The 19016-nt window shown below is 38.1% G+C and overlaps 2 protein-coding genes across 2 annotated transcripts; both read right to left on the bottom strand.

The window, feature by feature from the left end:
* Positions 1-425: 425 nt before the first annotated feature.
* Positions 426-8282, bottom strand: sack1e (scaffolding CK1 anchoring protein E). Its single transcript, XM_084928754.1, has 17 exons — positions 6967-8282; positions 6385-6531; positions 5658-5782; positions 5145-5567; positions 4828-4887; positions 4672-4722; positions 4512-4565; positions 4362-4412; positions 4203-4259; positions 4059-4109; positions 3897-3953; positions 3768-3818; positions 3607-3663; positions 3472-3522; positions 2612-2813; positions 2316-2522; positions 426-1484 (listed from the first exon to the last, which is right to left on the bottom strand). Exons 1-17 carry the CDS (start codon positions 7423-7425, stop codon positions 1326-1328), a joined length of 2262 nt encoding a protein of 753 aa, XP_084784880.1. The 5' UTR covers positions 7426-8282; the 3' UTR covers positions 426-1325.
* Positions 8283-8444: 162 nt separating this feature from the next.
* Positions 8445-17086, bottom strand: emp3a (epithelial membrane protein 3a (MAM blood group)). Its single transcript, XM_084928752.1, has 5 exons — positions 11924-17086; positions 10702-10829; positions 10399-10501; positions 10136-10276; positions 8445-8915 (listed from the first exon to the last, which is right to left on the bottom strand). The coding sequence occupies exons 2-5, from the start codon at positions 10777-10779 to the stop codon at positions 8740-8742; spliced, it is 498 nt and encodes a 165-aa protein (XP_084784878.1). The 5' UTR covers positions 10780-10829; positions 11924-17086; the 3' UTR covers positions 8445-8739.
* Between the last annotated feature and the right edge of the window lie 1930 nt (positions 17087-19016).

The following is a 19016-nucleotide window of genomic DNA, read 5'->3' as shown; positions in this document are numbered from 1 at the left end:
CAGTACAGCTGAGTGAGTGGAAGATATATATATATATATACAAAATAAATCTTCACCTAACAGAACTGAGATACACTCCAGCTTACATGGGACACTAAATTGGATAAGAGGGAAAAAAAATGGATGGATGTGCATGTTTATTTTCTCTCCTTGCTAGAATAACTGAAAAATCTGAAAATGTACTTTACAACAGTAGAGGTAGAAGTCGAAGGCCAGTATGACAGTTAAACTGGATATTTTTGGTAACATCATTTGTAGATGAGGAGGCCCAGATTACACAAAACTGGTTTAGTCTGCCAAGTTGGCATTGTTAAAATATGATAAGTGATAAAACAGAATTTAATTTCACATTCTAACTGTGATTTTCACCATAGAATTAACAGTAACTTCAAATAGTAAAACAGTAAAGCCCCCCCCCCCAAAAAAAACAGGAAAAACTAAATTATTTGATGATGTCCAGATCTAAAGCAGTGATTTGTTCATCTACTTTTTTCACAAAGATATTCAAATATTCAAATACAAATTTCTCAGTGTTCTCACCCAATATCTACAAATTATATTTATTCCTCTACTTTAAGGTATAAAATTACAATACATTTCACTATATTTCTTTTGAAAGGCAAATAAATATATTCAATATTTAACCGCAATGTTTTCTGTGTTACGTTATACATGAGCTATAGCAGCAGAAGACCACACAGGGTGACACTCCTGTCAGGTAAGAACAGGACAATTGATAAGTCTCGATTTCTGCTGCAACATTTGGCTTTCAAACTTGTGTTTCTCAAACTTCTTTTATGAACATGACAGTGAGTTCACTGTATTCAAACATCCTCCACAGTCACCAAATATCAGCAGCCATGTGATGATGTAATCTCAATATGGACCAAAATCTCTGAGGAATGTTTCCAGCACCTTGTTGAATCTGTGTCTTGAAGAATTGAGGCAGTTCTGGAGGTAAAGGTACCAGCAAAGTGTAACTAATGAAGTCATTATCAGTTCATCATCAAAGATCTAAACCCACTTGAAGGGGCTCAGTGAAGTCACTTCTATGAACATTTTAATCAAAAAAGATGTTTAACAAATAACAGAGTTGATATTTTTCCTGGTGAGCAGCAACAATATGAATGTTTTACATGTAAGTCACTGTACATGTAAAACATCATATCCATAATGCCTGTTATCCATGTGCCTGTTACTAATGCTTTTCATTACAGTCTCTGCCTGCTTTGGCTTATACTTTAAGTAGTTAACACTGCAGATGTCGTAAAATATCCACTGCCAGCCGGTTTCTTTGCTTTGTGACAGAACGTGTTCACAGTATATCACTCATGGTTTTCTCCCGCTCCTCCTTTCTTCCTTCCCGAGTCCACACCGAGAAAAGTGTAACTGCAAGGCCTCTCTGTGGGCATTAATGTGGACCTCGCTTTGTCGTTCCTCTTTTCCATCAGGGTAAGACCAGGTGTTATGTAAGATGGTTCATACTGTCAGGGAAACAGAAAAAGAGTATCAGATATTGGCACTATGGCACTATAGTTATCTACTTCTCACAGATGAGTGAATTTAAAGTTAATGCTACCTTTGTTTTTCAACCTGAGGGTAATTACAGAGATAAAACAGACTATAGTTTCTTTTTTTTCCCACTCTAAAACAGTAGAAATAATTATTGTCGCTTATAAAATATTTGAAAATAAATTACATGTGATTTCACTCATATAGACAATAACTTTTTTTTTTAATTTAAATGTAGTTTTTAGGGGTCACCAGCCAAAAAGGCTGAAAACCCTTTGCTAATTTGTACTTTCTACATGTATGTTTATCTTTTATTTTCAATGATTCAAACACATGGATTTTACTAAAAGGAAAATGCACTAAAATAATTGTTTTCCCTTTTTTTGGCTTCTTATTACTTACTTCAGAGTTCTAAGATGATAACTTTTAATACTGAGGTGAAGAGATATTTGCAAAAGGCCACTGTTATGTTTTTGTGGAGTGACAACTGACTTAATTTCAGGTTTATTTCTATAGTGCCAAATCACAATAACAAGGTTCTTTATATTGTGAGCTAAATGCACTGCAGTGTAAGTAAAACCCCAAACTTTCAATTTATCTCTGATGAGCAGCACTAGGAGGATTCTTCCTTTTAACAGGAAGTAACTCCCGGCCAATCCAGGCACAGGGAGAGGCAGCTATGTGACATAACCGCTCACAGGGATTAAGGGGGAAGAAAAAAGGAGAGCACAGAGAGAAAAGGAAGAGCCTCAATAAATATCTCTCTAAGTCCTTTAGTTAGTTAGTTGAATCTGCACACTTACAGTGGGCCTGGTATATCTCGGCACTGAGACTCCTTTCTTTTCATGACTTGTAGCTGCGTCTTCCTTGCTCAGATCCCACATGGACTGGGTATGTATACTCTTTGATTCTCTCTTAAGCAGTCCTGAACTGGTCTGTGGAATTTTCCTCATGATGTCGCTCAGAGCGCTGAAGTTCTCCTCCCTGTGCACGCTCAAGATTATCGGCTTCTGACAGGAGAGAAATACATCTTAGCTTTGCTAGGAGCTCCATATGAAGATGACATTGAGTGTTTTGAAAGCAAAAGCAGGTTACTTACTCTAGAAGATGGCTTGTTCACCATTTTTTTTGCAATATCATCTGTTTTACTCTCCTCTTCTTTAATAGAGTACCTTCTTGCCTGAAAAGAGTAACGCCTGTACGTTTCCTCGTTTGCTTTGTCATCATATCTAGATGTATTTCTGGTATATAAAGTTGTGCTCCTCTCTGATGGGTGGTGCCTGGAAGTGTCTCTCTCCATGCTGCACTCCATCCAGTAGGAATAAAAAGTGACAAACTTTATTTTAGACATTTTAGACCATTTGAAAATGAAACAACTCTGAATAAATAATAATAATAATAATGATGATGATAATAATGGATTGCATTTATATAGCGCTTTTCGGGACCCCTCAAAGCGCTTTACAATACCACTATTCATTCACTCTCACATTCATACACTGGTGAAGGCAAGCTACAGTTGTAGCCACAGCTGCCCTGGGGCAGACTGACAGAAGCGAGGCTGCCATATCGCATTTCCTTAGCTTTCCAATACGCAAAAGGAAAGCTAAGGAAAGCTAAATTATAACCGCTGGGCTTTATCCTTTAAAAAAAAAAAAAAAAGTTTTCCTTGTGTGAACATGTCATTTGAGTATAAAAGGATAGAAAAGTAATTTAAAAAAAAAAAAAAACAATCATACCAACACACACACATACACACAGAAGAAAAATCTGGCATTATTTTAAAGTAGGTACAGTTAAAATGCTTATGACCAGCTTTTTTCAATAAACCACAAATGTGCTGGATACAATAGAGTACAATATAATCTACAAAATACACAATTTGGACATTAAATTATTATTTATACAATTATTTCAATAACTTATTTTGGTGGAAGATATTTGGACACAATATCTTACCTTTTTGTTCTTTCTAAAGGAGCTGGCTGTGCTGATAAGGACTCCCTGCTCCTAAATCAAGACCAAGATCAAGATCATGAAAAAAACAGAGACTCTAATTGTCTTAATCATAGCATAGCTAATAATAGGACTTACTTGAAAAGAAATTTTTCTATGACATCAGTTGACTCTGGAGGCAGATTGTCTTTGACCCTATCAAATACAAATATCTGTAAAAACATCCTACAAACATATACAAATAGATATATTTGGACAAGAAATTGCCAAAGAAAAAACTTGTATCTTGTTGATCTCACCTTTTTCTTCTGTCTGAAGTATCCGGCTGAGTTGATAAGGACTCTCTGCTCCTATTAAATAATCAAAATCTTATATGTTTGTGCAAATGAGCTAATAGTCTTAATAATAGCATAGCTCATAACACTCACTTGAAAACTGCTGATTTTTCCATGTCAGCTGCCACAGGAGACACGCTTTCAGATAACCTGTCAAATACATAAATCTGTAAGAACATCCTCAAAATATAGATATATTTGGACGTGACATTTTAAAATGAATAATTATTTTTCCTTATATCATGTTGATCTTACTTTTTTACTCTGTCTGAAGTAGCTGGCTGAGTTGATAAGGGCTCTCTGCTCCTGTGAAAACAAATAAGATCCCAAATATCATCAACCTGGAAAAAACAGACCCCTAATAATCTCAGTCATACCACAGCTAATAACAAGACTCACTTGAAAGTTGATTTTTCTATGACATCAGTTGCCACCGGAGAGATTTTGTCTTTGACCCTGTCAAACACAAAAATCTGTAAAAACATCCTAAAATATTTACAAATAGATAAATTTGGACAATCAATTAAAAAAAACTAAGTTGTATCTTGTTAATCGTACCTTTTTGCTCTCGCTGAAGTATCCGACTGGGTTGATAAGGACTCTCTGCCCCTATGAAAATAGTCAAGATCCCAAATGTTTGTGTAAAACATCGACATGGGAAAAACATCTAATAGTTTGAATCATTACATAGCGTTTACTAAGACTCACTTGAAAGTGGATTTCTCTATGTCAGTTGCCATTGGAGAAAGGCTGTCTGTGATCCTGTCGAATTAAAAAAATTTTTTTTATAACATGCTGAAAATATACATATATTTGAAAATGACAGTCTAAAAATAATTCTTTTTTTTTGGTGTCTTATTGATTTCACCTTTTCGTTCTCTCTGAAGTAGCTGGCTCTGCTGTCAAAGGCTCTTTGTTCCTATGAGCATAATCAAGATCCCTAATGTTTGTGAAAATCATCGACATGGAAAAAACATAGAGAGCTAATAGTTCAAATCATAACATAGCTTTTAATAAGACTCACTTGAAAGTTGTTGAGTTTTTAACAACTTCAGTTGCCACTGGAGAGAAGTTTTCTTTGAATCTGTCAAATACAAAAATCTGAAAAAACATCCTGTAGCACAAAATATTGAAAATATCCAGTTTGCTACTCTGGAAATTACTCAGAGAATAATACAAAAGGGAGGACAGGTTATAGAAAAAAAGCAAGAAGATCAGCTACAGGTTTGGCTAAAGGACAGAATAAATTCTGGCCATGAGAATTTTAAATATGTCTGCTGTACTCTGACATATTTATTCAGAGATTCTGTAATAGTGTGGAGACTAATTCAGATACACTACCTTCTTTTATCCACAATATAGTTTTGGTTGTTAGTAAATCCATCCATTAAAGGTGTGTTTTTGTCTAACTGCATGCTGTTCTGTAGTGACATCTCCAGCTTCACCACTTCCCCATGAAGATACAGAGGACTGGTTGGCAAGCTGCTTTCTTCTGAAAAAACTCCCATGTTATCCCAGTCCAGAGGGGAAACAGCACGTGGGGAGGGAGGGTCGGTGATATCGGGATCAACAGAGATCCTTTTCAGAAGTCTGACAGCTGAAATGTCTTTAAGCTGATGGTTTTGGTTCACATGGGTTGCAGTGGAAAGAACTGGGAGTGAAGTAGCATACAAAATCCTGAACTCCCGGTCAAATGCATCAACAGCCGGTCCCCTCAGGACGGTGATCAGCTGCCGGTGCAGGTGGGTATCCGTCCAGGTGAAGCTGCAGAATTCAGCAACAATGTTTTGAGTCACTTTCAAGCATTTACGCCTCACATGCAAAGAAAAGCAGGTGGAAGCCAAATCTGTTTACCTGTAGCTGCCGTGGATCACTGTGTCTAAATCCACCAGAATGAATTTCTCATTCATTTCCCCAACCAGCTTTCTTCCATCCCTCAAACCAAAACTTCTCCCACCAAGAGCTCGGACCCGTATGTTCTGTCAAATACAAGGTTTAAACTCAGCATTGCATTACACTAAGTGTAATGCAATGCTGTATGGCTGAATTCTGCCCTGAATTTTACCTTCTGTTCATCTATTTCATCAGCAGCTCTAATGAGAATGCTGTCTTTGCTTGGAAGCAATACAAACTCCATTGAATGCTGTGCAACCAGTTTAGCTGTGGCCGATTCTCTGCTACATTCCTACCATCAGCTTGTCAAAGCAAAAAGACAAGACTTGCAGTTTGAGTTCCAACATATGTGCACAGAGTCAAGTAACTCAAACTGAACTAAAGCAATAAAACTACATTTGAAAAGCATTTTTAACTAAAATAAATACAAAAACTAGACTTTGGGAACAAATGTGTGCTTATATATGTCACTACAGTAGCATGGGACATATGGGAAGTGTTTTTAGTTTCATTCTTTGTCAGCTTTGAGCACAACGAGGCTTTGTTGCACATGTTAAGACTAGGATAGCAAACGAAAATATCCCATTCCACAATGCGCTGCTGTGTCCAACTAAAATCTTTGTTTTATTTACTGCCATGTGTGAAGGATGGCTGCTAGGTGTGTGCTGATTTGTATGTGTTGACTCACTGGATGCCAGAGCCTGTTGGACGAGAACTTCTCCTGAATGGACCTTTGGTTCAGGATGACGTAGACAGGGACGCCCCGAGAGGCAGCACTGTGTAAATCTCCAATTATTGCACTATCTGTCAGTCTGTCTATCACGATGGCAATTACCTGAATGACGTGAAAATATGCATGTATATAATTTAGCCTGCATTTTTAACTAAAGCCCACTTCTTTCAGTGTTCAGGCCTATCATAAGAATACAATCATAACAAAAAGAAATGATGAAATCATAATGGCTTAAAGTTAAAATTTGATGGTTAATTATCAGAGAAATGCCTAACAACAAAAAAGAGTTCTTTAGAGGTAGTGCTGCCTCTAAGGCTTTCTCTACGGGAAATCTTCAGGAGTGCAAAAAAACCCCCAACAACATAAAAATATTTAACTCTAGAAGAAATTTAGCAAGCAAAACAAACACAGGCGTCTTCATCAGGGTCTAAGCATATAACTAATTTCCTTTTAGATATCCTGACTTTATGTACCTCATATGAAAACATAAGCTGTTTCTATTCGTGAAAATAATGAATCCAGCAGAAATTTGCGTACCTGTCTGGCTCTTTGTAACTGCCGTCTGATCACCTCTCTGACTGAAGGTTCCCCTTCTGCAGGAGGGCTGGTGTGGACTGTGACACTTGCCGTTATCGACCAGGGGGTTTTATGAGGCCAGCCCAACTCCAGGCCCGGGACTGGCACGTCCGAGTGGCAGGGAAAGTAACTGGAACAGAAGTCCTCCATCTCTGCCATGCTCTCTGCTCCATTCTCATGTTGTAGCCGCGGATCGTTGAAAGAGTAGCTCTGAACCCAGCTTTTAAACTGGCTGACCTCTTCAGAGGATAAGAAGCAGTCGGGGAGCTCTTTGACGACTGAGTAGAAAGCCTCTGGTCCAGCGCTCAGCAGCTTCTCCACTGCTTCTCTCTCCCTCTCACTATAGATGAACTCCGGGGAGGACTCATCCACCGGCAGGAAAACTGTATCCTCATCCAGACTCTCCTCGTTGTTTGACATGACTGTAGTCTTTCCCGGCAATAAGCGTTTACTTTTTTAAAGTAATGAAACTCAACTCATGTCGCTCTCCAATCAAGAAAAACTGAGATTTTCATTCACTCCTCCAGAAAAAAAACAACTCACTATTTCCATTTATGGCAGTTCAGAGATATCTTGTCCTCGCTTGCAGTCAGACTCTATGATTTTGTCCCCTAAAACAACCAAAAAATAAAATAGGTTGAAATGTTTGATGACTAAATCAACACTTTGTGAAACTCACCTCCTGGGCAGTTTGATCTCTTTGGCTCAAGTGTGATACGATACGTAAGCTGAGAGCAGCTGTGATTCTTCTGTGTGTGTCACCTCACCTACCTGTTATCTAATTTCATTAAAGGCTTCCACTCCTTGTTGCTGACACCATTCCCAGATTCCAGACATACTGCGGAGTTGACGGATCGCTTCAGATCACAGACGCCCTGGCATGACTCTACTGTATCCCCTCTGTTTTCACAGCATATTTTGCCGGTTTCCGATTGTAAAGAAGATGCATATACCTGTGTGTGAGGCGTGTAGTGGATTATAGTGCCATGCATGCTTTATCTGAGAAGCTGTCGTGCGTTTTTTCTGGGACCGGTCCAGCCTGACGGGTAAGTTTACGGGTAACGTGTAATACTGTATCTAGCTCTGCATCAAACGGTGATAGGTGCAATCTGTAAGCTGTTTCATTTTGATTTCTTTGGAAGTGCTTTAACGAAGCTGTTTGTGTTTCTAAAGCACGCGGGAGTTATCACTGATTTTTTCCCCTCTTCTGTTCTGCTGTTCCGTTGAAAATGTCCTGAGGTTGCTTTGAAAAGATAAACAGCGAATGCCACAAATTGGTGAGCGATTGAATGACAAAGAGGGAGCAACATTTTTGCAGCCACAGTGTTATGTCGTTAGATTAAACCTCCTCTGCTTTACAAAGCACTTACTGAGAAACAAAGGAAAGCCCACACAGACTGAACTTTTAAAACACAGGAATGCTCTTTAGCCCAGCTCTGAATGCATGACCTTTTAATGAGTGCATTTTCTCATTGCATAAAAAATATATATAAACATTAAACACAGAAATTTATACACATATTTGCTCACTCAATTTTTCTGTAGTAACTTTGAATTCCCTGGAAGCAGGAATAAGAAAACTGAGCTGTGGCATTTAAAGATGCACTTCATTCTCAGTCATCTTATTTCCTCATCATGTGTGCTTACTCTTAACTGGAGGGACAGAAAGAGAAAGAGAGAGAGAGACAGATAAGGTCTCTGAATAAGGTGCCTTCGCTTCAGCTTCTTGTTGGCTCACTGCTTCTTGCGCAGGTGGATGTACAGGACTCCACTCACGAGAAGCAAGGGGACGCACAGCCACGCCAGGATGAAACAGTAGCCAAAGTGTCCTTTGTTCAAGACTCTTGAGTCATCAAAAATCTCCTTTCTGTGGAAGGTGGAGATGAGGCAAGCGGCAAAGTCCGCGAAACCTGCAAACGTTTTAAAATAAATAAACAACAACGACAAAAAAAATCGTATTTTAAAACCACATTAGAGAGTGAGTGACATTGCTTAATTTTACAGTCATCGGGTGAGGTGATGAACCTGATACATTGGTTCACACTAACACCTGTCTGTTATTGTTACACTTATGCGTTTTGTTCTTTACGTTTATTTACAGTACTGTGAGCAGAATTCCTCAGGATTTTGAGCCCTAAATGCTCAGCGAGGCTGGGGGGGGGGGGGGGGGGGGGGGGGGGGGGAGGCAGTCAGAAGAGAGAGGAGCATTTATTGTCACTTTAATACACATCTATAGGTTTTAAATATCAATGGTCATATACAGTTTTCTCTTTTATTAAGCGAAGAGGAGCCATGTCATTTGACATATCAGTGCTTTCCAACCTCCAAGAGCTGTCTGTCATGCTCTACCTCACTGGTTTCTAAAGATGCAGCATATATATCCCTAAAATACAAAAAGATTGTCGGTTGGTCTGTTCTGATTGGCTGCCTGTCCCAAAACCGAAAGTTCTAACTGCAGGTGGGAGGGGCTTCTGTGCCTCAGATGACCATCTTTGGAATATATGCTCTCCCTGAGCGATTATCTGAACATCTACTAACCGAGGCTTACAGGAATTACTTGTACATACTTTTGCCTCATTATCTGAAACCTAGGTCTTGAGCATGCACCAATGTATCAGCAAAAAAATAAGGAAAAACACAATAAACTGACTTTGAAGGTTAAAAACACTTGTTTTTTTTTAAGTTTTAAGCAAGTGGTAATAAGACAGGAGCTAATACTGAATTTGTTGAGGACTAGATACAGCTGTGGTTTAACACACGGTGGTGCTCTAGTGAGCCACAGTTTAAAGGTGTGAATCGTGCAATTGCTTTGATTATAATCACAACCATCAGGCTACACAAACTGTTGTCAGACCAGTTTATTGATGTTTTGAAGTGCAGATGAGATAAGAAACTATTTGATGACAAGAAAATTAACATCTTTGTCAAACTTCAACCATATAGAAGAAAAACATGATTCAAAAAGTTTGGAAAAATAAGAAAGCAACTGTTTTTTAAAATTAAATCAATGTAATGGAAGTGTCCAGTCCAATTAATACAAAATTAGCTAAGCTGTTAAGGCCATAAGAGAGTGAAAATGTAAAATTCTCACAGGTTACTCTTTGCAAAGAAAGAAGAAGTCTTTAAATACCTGCAAAGGCCTGACAGAGGCCTGTGATGTAGAACAGGCTTCCTCTGGACATGGTGAACAGCTGACCCAGAAAAACCAGGAAGGAGATTGAGGAGAAGACCACAGAGAAGACCATGAGGGCCTGGATAGACTGCAGCCAGTCTGGAAGAACAAGTTAAAGGAAGAGCATGGCTCACTATGGAGCTTTGAACTGTTATGCAACAGCCAGTGATGCAGAAATGAAATTAGAGATATGAAGTATGAAGTTAGAAATACTTTCTTACCACTTTCATTGATAGCAGAACACAACCAGGCTTCTGTGTCATTGTCATACATGCAGTAATGCCAGAGGTTGGAGACTTCTGATTCTGTCCAAACCCACCAGGTCTAAAGAAAGAAAGAAATTCAAAGTATGCTCACTCACACATTAAGACAAATATGCAGAAAGGCACATGGCACAAATCTACAGCTGGTATGTTGAGAAGCACCATTTTTTTGCTCAGTGCTCTTCATGTGAAATACAGAGTAACAGCGACATATGTTGATAGAAGAGGGTAAATTATTTAACACAATTTCCCACGTCTCACCTTCTCAAGGGTGGCAATGACAAGCATGGCCAAGGAGAGCAAATGCAGCACCACTAAGGAGATGAGTAGGAAGACCATGGCTATTCTGAGATTTGAGGACGAGCCTAGAATCGGGTGTGCAAATGACCCTGTGAAGTACGCAAGAAAGTAAAATGATTAATTATTAAAAAGATTTTATAATTAGTCAGTGAACACTCCTCTTTGTTTTCTTCTTTTATGCTATTTAAAGTGGCCCACAGATTTCCGTGGACTGACACACTGGACTCTTTGTCTGCTTCTGGGCAGTTTCACTGACAATCTCTGCTCATTTATCAAGGCACAGGCACGCCACACAGAAGGAAGTGGATGCAGGGGAGTTGCTCCATCTCTTTAGACTCTATCCAGTCTCTGAAGAGCACATGAAAACATCTGCACCCTGTAACATCTGTAAACAAACATGTAGTATGAAACCCTTATGCTCATGATCGAATACTGTGGCTTCTACTTTTTAAAATCTGGATATAAACCTCCAGCGTTTAAATGCACAAAGCATGAAAATCATATTAACGAATAAAAAGTTTTTAACGCTTTGTCAAATGATTTTTTTGTAAACAGGCCTCTGAGTCAAAACAAAACAAAACAAGTAAAACTATTTAAATCTTTTGATAAGTCAGCAAATTTACTAAAACTTAAATCAAATGTTTCCTCTGTGTGACTAATAACTGTCACTGCAGTAACAGAAGAGAGGAAAATAAACACTTTCCTGAACATTTGGGAAGCTCAAAGGGGAAATTACATAGTTAAGTAACACTCTTCAGTTTCAGTAACACATCTGGATAAAATTATTAATTTTTTTTTTTTTTTATAAAGCCTGCACACTACATTAGAAATTCTCCTTTTAAGTGATGTTTTTTTGTCTACTTTTTCAAATTAGAAATGGATAAAATGAAATTTTGAATTTGATTTGTCACCTTATGAGTCTGTAAATTGCACGTCTGTTTACATTGGCACACTTCACTGTGTCGTTACCCTGCCAGGAGTTTGCATTGGTCTGGCATTACAGGGAAATGTTGCTCTTAAATCTCAGATGATCCAGAAAGACAGCGCTAAGGTATACTGTACAAAAATCCAGCATATCTCAAGATTAACACAGAAAGTGTAACTTCATAAAAGCTCAGAGAAGTATTTTGTTAGTCTCTTTATAATCCTCCCTAACAAGTGTTTCTGTGAGTAAACTTCTTACCTGTTTCAAAGCGTTGGAGTCGAGAGCTCGAGAAAGATCCTCAGATACTTTTCCCTAGTGACTCCTATCCACTATCTCTGCTTTTTCATTCCTTGCAAAGGTTTTTGCTTGAACACTTGGAGAGAAGGGCACCGAGGAGGAATGCAGAGTTAGACATAGGAGGAGTTCTCTACAGCCATTTCCTCCAAACTTTCCCTGCCCTCCCCCCAAATCTGTGGTCGGGACCAGCCCGACACCAAAAAAATAACATTCCTGTGGACCTGCGTGAACACAGAACATATTCTTTGCAGTTTCCTGCACACATCCCATCTGTACCGAAAATACGGGTCATAATAATAACAACACTGTGCTCATTAGGGGGTGTGTTAAAAAATGAAAAGGATCCCACAGCATTTGTCATGATACTGCTAGATGTGTGGGCGGCACATGATTAAATTGCTACAGACAGATTTATGTGCCAATGCTGCATTCCTGCTCATGCTGTTCATTGAGCCTTGCAGCTTGGTATGAACACCACTACATCACTTCCTACGTGAGGCGACGGAAGGACAGGAAATAAGGGCTGATTCCTGCCCACTTTTGATTGTAAACGTAGAGGAAATCTCAGACCACCCAGAATAAAACACACACCGTTTCATCCTAAATTAAATACCCAGAGACGATAATGATTTGTCTTTAAACTCAACTTCATCAAGTGACGTCATTCACGGTAAAGGTTTACTTAATTGTCCTACCAGGTAGTAGACTTTGTCTCACTAATGAGAGACTGTCTTCTGTGTACCTGAAGTAGTGTCAAGATTAAAAAATATCAAATACAGAAAATAGGAAGAGGCTGGATTATTTTTTACTGTTGTATTCATGTTTAGGAATCACTTTGGTTCATTGAATTGCTGCTTATTATGCGGTTTCATTACAGCGCCACCTTAATACACATGAACTTATTAAAGACATCATAGCCCGTGAAAGTAAAATTGTAGTTTTAAAAGTACAGTACTGGGCTTGAGATTGCATTTTGCTAGGAAAATGGGATATAGGTGCCAGCATTTATTGGAATATGTGCACACATACATAGAAGTACAGCATATAAAACAAAAACAGAGTTTATACAATTCTAACAAGTTTTGTAGACAATGTTTGTTATGACCACCTTTATCTCACGCAGCAGGCTTGGTTGTGGTTCCTAGGATCTCTAGAAGTAGAATTTGAGGCAGAGCCTTCAGCTCTCAGACCCCTCAGCTCTCAGACCTCTCTACTATGGAGCCAAATCCCAGTTTGCATCCTGGAGACAGACACCCTTACTAAATTTAAGGTTAGCCTAAGCCAGCTGGGATAGGCTCCAGTGCCCCCCCCCCCTGCAACCCTGAAAAGGAAAAAGGAGAAGTGGATGGATGGATGACTTAGTTATGGTGCTATAGGCTCAGATTTCATGGAAGGTACTGAGCACTTCTTGTCCATTCACCTCTTTTCACTCCTCAGGTGTTTATATCCCACTGCAGCCTGTCATTAAATCCTTGTGTTCTCTTTCCTTCCTCTCTTTTCTATTCTTCTCTTTCCCCTTCACCCCCAATCGCTCACAGCAGATGGCTGCCCCTCCCTGAGCTTGGTTCTGCCAGAGGTTTCTTCCTATTTAAAGGGGTTTTTCCTTCCCACTGTTGCTGAGTTTTTGCTCATAGAGGATAATTTGATTTTCCTCCAAATACTGTAAGGTCTTTAACATACAGTGTAAATTGCTTTGAGGCAACTTTAGGTGTAATTTGGCACTACCTAACTAAACCTGCACTGAACTGAGTTCACTGAGGCAACTTTTGTCATTTGTTTTAAGTCATTGTCAGGAATAGTTCTCCACACATTTTAAAGGACATTTACCTTTTTTTTTTCCCCATATCCAGATGATCCTGCACTGCTTCAGTGAGCTGAGGTTCAGGCACTGGGGAGGCTAATCCTTGATTGTGGTTTTTCCCTCTATCCAGGTAGGGTTTTACTGAATTGACAGGTTGTTTGGGATCATTGTCATGCTCAAAAATCAAACTGATATTTTTATCAAGCTCTCCAACACCAGTGGTGGAAATACAGACCCAAACCATGACAAAGCCTCCACTGTGTTTCACAGATGGCTGTTGACGCTCACTGTTGCACCGCTCTCAACTCTGTTGATATTTACAATGATTGGAACCAAAGATTTAAACTTTCATAAGACCTGCTGCCACTGTTTTTCCAGTCCAGTTGTGTGTAATATGGTACCTCATCATTTTCTCCATTTCCCCTCCATAACAATGGCTTCTTGGCAGCCAACCTTCACTGCGATCGTTTCTGGTGAAGGTTTAGCAAAAATCAACTAAAAGGCCATATATCAAGTTTTTATTTAAAAAAAAAAAAAAAGGACAGACAGCACACCATGCTGAAATATTCCACTTTGACTAATAGCACTTTGTTTGCAACAATAAAGTCATTCCCAAAAACAAATCTCTCTTCCACAACAAATAACAGTCACTACAGTAACATGAGGAAAACAAACATTAATCCTTTTGTAATCTGAAGCATCCAGGAAGCTCAAATGGGAAGTGACATCATACTCTTCAGTTTCAGTTCACTAATACAGCAGGAAAACATGAGTAAACTGATTGTTATTATAAAACTGATTATTACCAAAGAAAAAAAAAAAAGAAAAAAAGCAGACGCTACATGTAACTTTATAGCTCTGTACATTAATGCAGCAGTGCACATTTTAATTGTCAGGAATTTTTATTAGTTGTATTGGAAATCTTTCCTCCCTAATTCTGAGATTACTGGGAAATTGATGTTGTACTTCTTTGTCAGACTATTCAGAAAGAAAGCACTAAAATTTAAAATCAAAGTCTTCTAGGGCATGGGGGTTATTAGTTCTTTATTTATCCAGGTAAAAATCTCATTGAGATTAATCATCTAATTTCCAAGAGAGACATCATGGTATCATGGCAGCAAGAGTTAAACACATGTACCACATAACTACAAAACTACTTAAAAACCAAATACAATATTCTGTACAAACATGGAAAAAAAAAAAAAAAAAAAAAAAAAAAAAAAAAAAAAAAAAAATCCAACAATGATTTAGAGCAATATTTAAAAACCAACCACACCAACTAAGAATTATTCTCCACTTTAAGATAGACTTAAAGTTCCAAGGAAACCAATGTTAGATGCAAAGGACATAGAAAAAAAAAAAAAGTGCCTTTATGAAAGTGTGTGAAAGGGTGGATGAGATAAAGTATAAAGTGCTTTGAATGCCCAAGTGCAGTAGAAAAGCAAACATTTATTTTCATAAATGTTCTGTATTTTGTTCTGAGACTGTAGACATCAAGTCTAGAGGAGAAATGCTAGCTGATTAAAGTAGTGTTATGAAATAATACAACGCAAAGATTGGTGACAGCTCTTGGAACCATAGGGCAACAGATTTAAAAACTGGGAAATAAACTGAAACTGTAGAGATCCGTAGAGATACAAGTTTGCTGCAGAGAAACCCCCCCCCCAAAAAAACAAAACAAAACACAAAAAAGCATTGTCATATTTGAAATATAAAACGAATGTAATCTGTTTCTTAATGCATTCTTGAAAATACAGTGCGTTTTTGACTATCGTTATAAAAACGCAATTATGTGGATATACAATCGCTTTAGTAAAATATAAATTAACTATTGCTCATGACCACTAAACCGGAGCAGAATAAAATATTAAATCGTATCCTTGTAATTGACAATGAGTTTATTAAACTGAATTAGTTTAATCTCACAATTTCAAAATACTAAAGGAAAATAATGAAAATTATCGGTGTTCTCCAATAAACTACTCATGTTGGTAAAGTTCTCTCCCGATGCCTTCAGGGTCACACGGACAAATTACAATCAGTTGTTAGAGGGATTAATTACCAACCACCGCCTCTTAGTGTGGCGGCGTGAAGGAGGAAATCCGGTAAAGGTAACTAAATGGTACTGATAACGCCACCTGCATGGTGTTTGTGAACGCAGCATGAACATTCACCCCTCCCTTAGCTCTTTAATCGGAGGCTGGTTATAAGGAGCAGCTGTGGCCTACTCCTCACACCCCAGAAGAGATTACATTAGCCAGTCCAAAGTTTTAATAGCTACAAAAGGCACGCAGGCTCCTTATCAACAAGGAAGAGGCGTGGTAAACAATGTCATAAAACAAGATGTATTAAACAAAATAACTGCAAATATAGAGCTGCAGAAAAGAAAACTGCAAATTAAGAAGCAAGACGTACAATACCAAACCTTTAATTAACACACTTTATTAACAAACATTACTTAAAACAGCAAGGTTCGCTGCCACTATGTTGCCCTAGTTAAAATAGCAGCTCAATAAAATAGTTAATCAAATATGGTGGAGACAGGCTAATTGGGGAGGCAACCTAATGGCACACACAGCAAGATTAAAACATAATAAAAAGTTAATACTAAAACACCACAAAACACAAATAACCAATCGATGCCAGTCAACACCACAGCAACAACAAAAAAAGCAGCAGCAGTTGGCCGGGGTCCACCCTACTATAAACCAAATTGCAGAGAACCTATGAGGATCCTACTCACCACCCTTCAACAGTTACACAGCTTAAACAGTTGCTAGGGGAAATGAATCCGAGCTGCAATGCTTAAAGACAACCTGTGATTATCGCCACCTACAACAGGAAAGAGTGCCAAGTGTCAGGAGGAGTCAGGAGTATAGGCCACAGCTGCTCCTTATAACCAGCCTCCGATTAAAGAGCTAAGGGAGGGGTGAATGTTCATGCTGCGTACACAAACACCATGCATGAACAAAATATCTCCTACAAAATATTACCCACGACATTAGGGTAGCTTGAGAAGGTGATATCGGCCTGCGCATCCAATTAGCATTCGCCCACGTTATGTTTTACCCGTGTAAAAGACAATGAAAATTTTTAGCGTCAGATTTTTAAATCCCAGAGTTTGTCCGAGGGCCCGCCTCCGTCGTCGCAGGACTGTACCGTTACAACGACGGGAAGAAAACAACGCGTGCTCACGGTGTTCGGTGTTCGGATTTTCAAAGGCAGTTTGAGACAATTGCGGCCAAAAAAAGAAAGAAAGAGTGGTATGAGACCGCAGTTAAATGAGCCGCGGTCAAGCCATCCGCCTCTTATCCGCCACATAAAGTTTCTTGCGCTTCTACACTTGCCTTTACGGCAGCGCCTGTTCTCCTTCACACATGCACGCGCGCACACATATTGTATCGGGATAGCCTGGTTCCCCTTACTGTACCTCTGGGCCAAGTTTAATCTCTATCAATTGCAATATTCACAAAAATTAAAGGACAGTTATGCTCATGTTCAATACAGTTAATGCAAAACAATCACATCACATTCACAAATTCATTAAAAATCATTCTTGATAGTTGACGTCATACTTTAAACACATTCCTCCTCTGAGCGACCTATTGTATCTCTGGACCAAGTTTCATCTGAAACTGATTGATTGATTGATTGAATCTTTATTTTGAACATGTTGAAAAAGTACAACAAAATAGAATTAAAACAGACAAATGAACAAAGCAAAACAAAAGGAAAACGAGCAACCACAACTCCAAATAACTTTCATGTTCAAAAGGAGCAGGAAGAAGCATAAGCTTATTTAATCCCACCCCTTTTCCACTATCTAGTAATCAATAGACTACAGAAATACCTCCTTGCAATTACATTATATGTCATGTGTATTTTTTTTAATTATTCTTTTTTTTTTTTATATATATACATATATGTTTCTATCTATCCATACATGCGTATATACACATACGCACATATACACATTTTCAATAACCCCTTTTAACTGCTTTTATACTCCCAAGAAATAAAAGGACAAGTCTGCTCAAATGTAAAAACTTGCGATAACGTAATGTTAAAATGTATTCAAAATCATCTGTTATAATTGACACAAATTTCTCCTCTTCTTGGACACCCACACTATACGTGTGCATAGTTTCGTCTCAATCCACTGCATAATTCTGCAGAAATTAAATGGGTTTTCTGGACAAATTCAACATGCTCAATCAATTATAACATCACATTAAAAAAATTGATTAAAAATCATCTGTGATTGTTGACATGAAATTGTCAGTTGAATACCCTTCTCGGTTACCTTCTCTACACACAAAAAATGCTGAGTTAAAAATAACCCAATTTGTAACCCAGTGCTGGGTCAAATATGGACCGAGCCAACCCTGGGTTGTTTCAACTTAACAGGGTTGGGTTATTGGTTTGACCCAGCACACTGGGTTAGGATAACTATCCGAAAATTAGGTTAAACTGACCAATGTTTAAAGTTGCGGTTATTAAAAAGTGGGTCGAAACTCAGAACCCATTACAAGGGTTACTATACCATTAGCATTTTGGTTAAGAGTTCTACTTACTATAAAATTCAGAATATAAAAACTAGATTCAGAACAGATTTCCTCAAACTATTCTCAATTGTTTTTATTGCCATATGATACATAGAACATAGACAGAAAAATCATATAAAATATATCAATCAAAGTAAAATGCAAGTAAATAAAAGTATTCATTATATTGTATCCATTACTTCAAATCAGTTTTTGGTTACAGCACATGTACATGTTAATACACACGAAGGCATGCTATGTAAAGCCGGCTCTGTTTTAGAACAAATTACATGTAAAAACTCTTAACTTGAAAATACAGGTGAATTGATGATTTTTTCAGTACTTAACATACATCAACACTTTGGAAAAGTAGCAAGAGGGAATCTCCCTCTCAGATCATTTTATGCACCTTTATAAGCAAGATTCTGTGCTTCCATCATAGCTAAATGAGCGCTCATTAATTTGATCATATGTGTGTGTGTTCTACGCCTTTTTGAGTTTTTGTGGGCTGATCAGCCACTATTTAAGATTCCCCTTTGTCTCATTTAGGTTGGTCACTTTGTTTGAGTTAGTAGTATTGTTTGTTAGCAGCTTTTGAGAAGAGTTCTGTTACTTTGACCTCTTTTATGGGCCTGAGATTTTGAATTTTCTGTAAAAAAAAATGTTTAGGGTCACATTAAAAAAAAACTTTTTTTGCACTTTAACCTTT

The sequence above is a fragment of the Perissodus microlepis genome, chromosome 5 (genome assembly GCF_051167445.1).
Source record: "Perissodus microlepis isolate ML-2025 ecotype Zambia chromosome 5, ASM5116744v1, whole genome shotgun sequence".
Classification (NCBI taxonomy): Eukaryota; Metazoa; Chordata; class Actinopteri; order Cichliformes; family Cichlidae; genus Perissodus; species Perissodus microlepis.
Note: the sequence above shows the minus strand (reverse complement) of the source record. Positions and strands in the feature narration are given on the sequence as shown.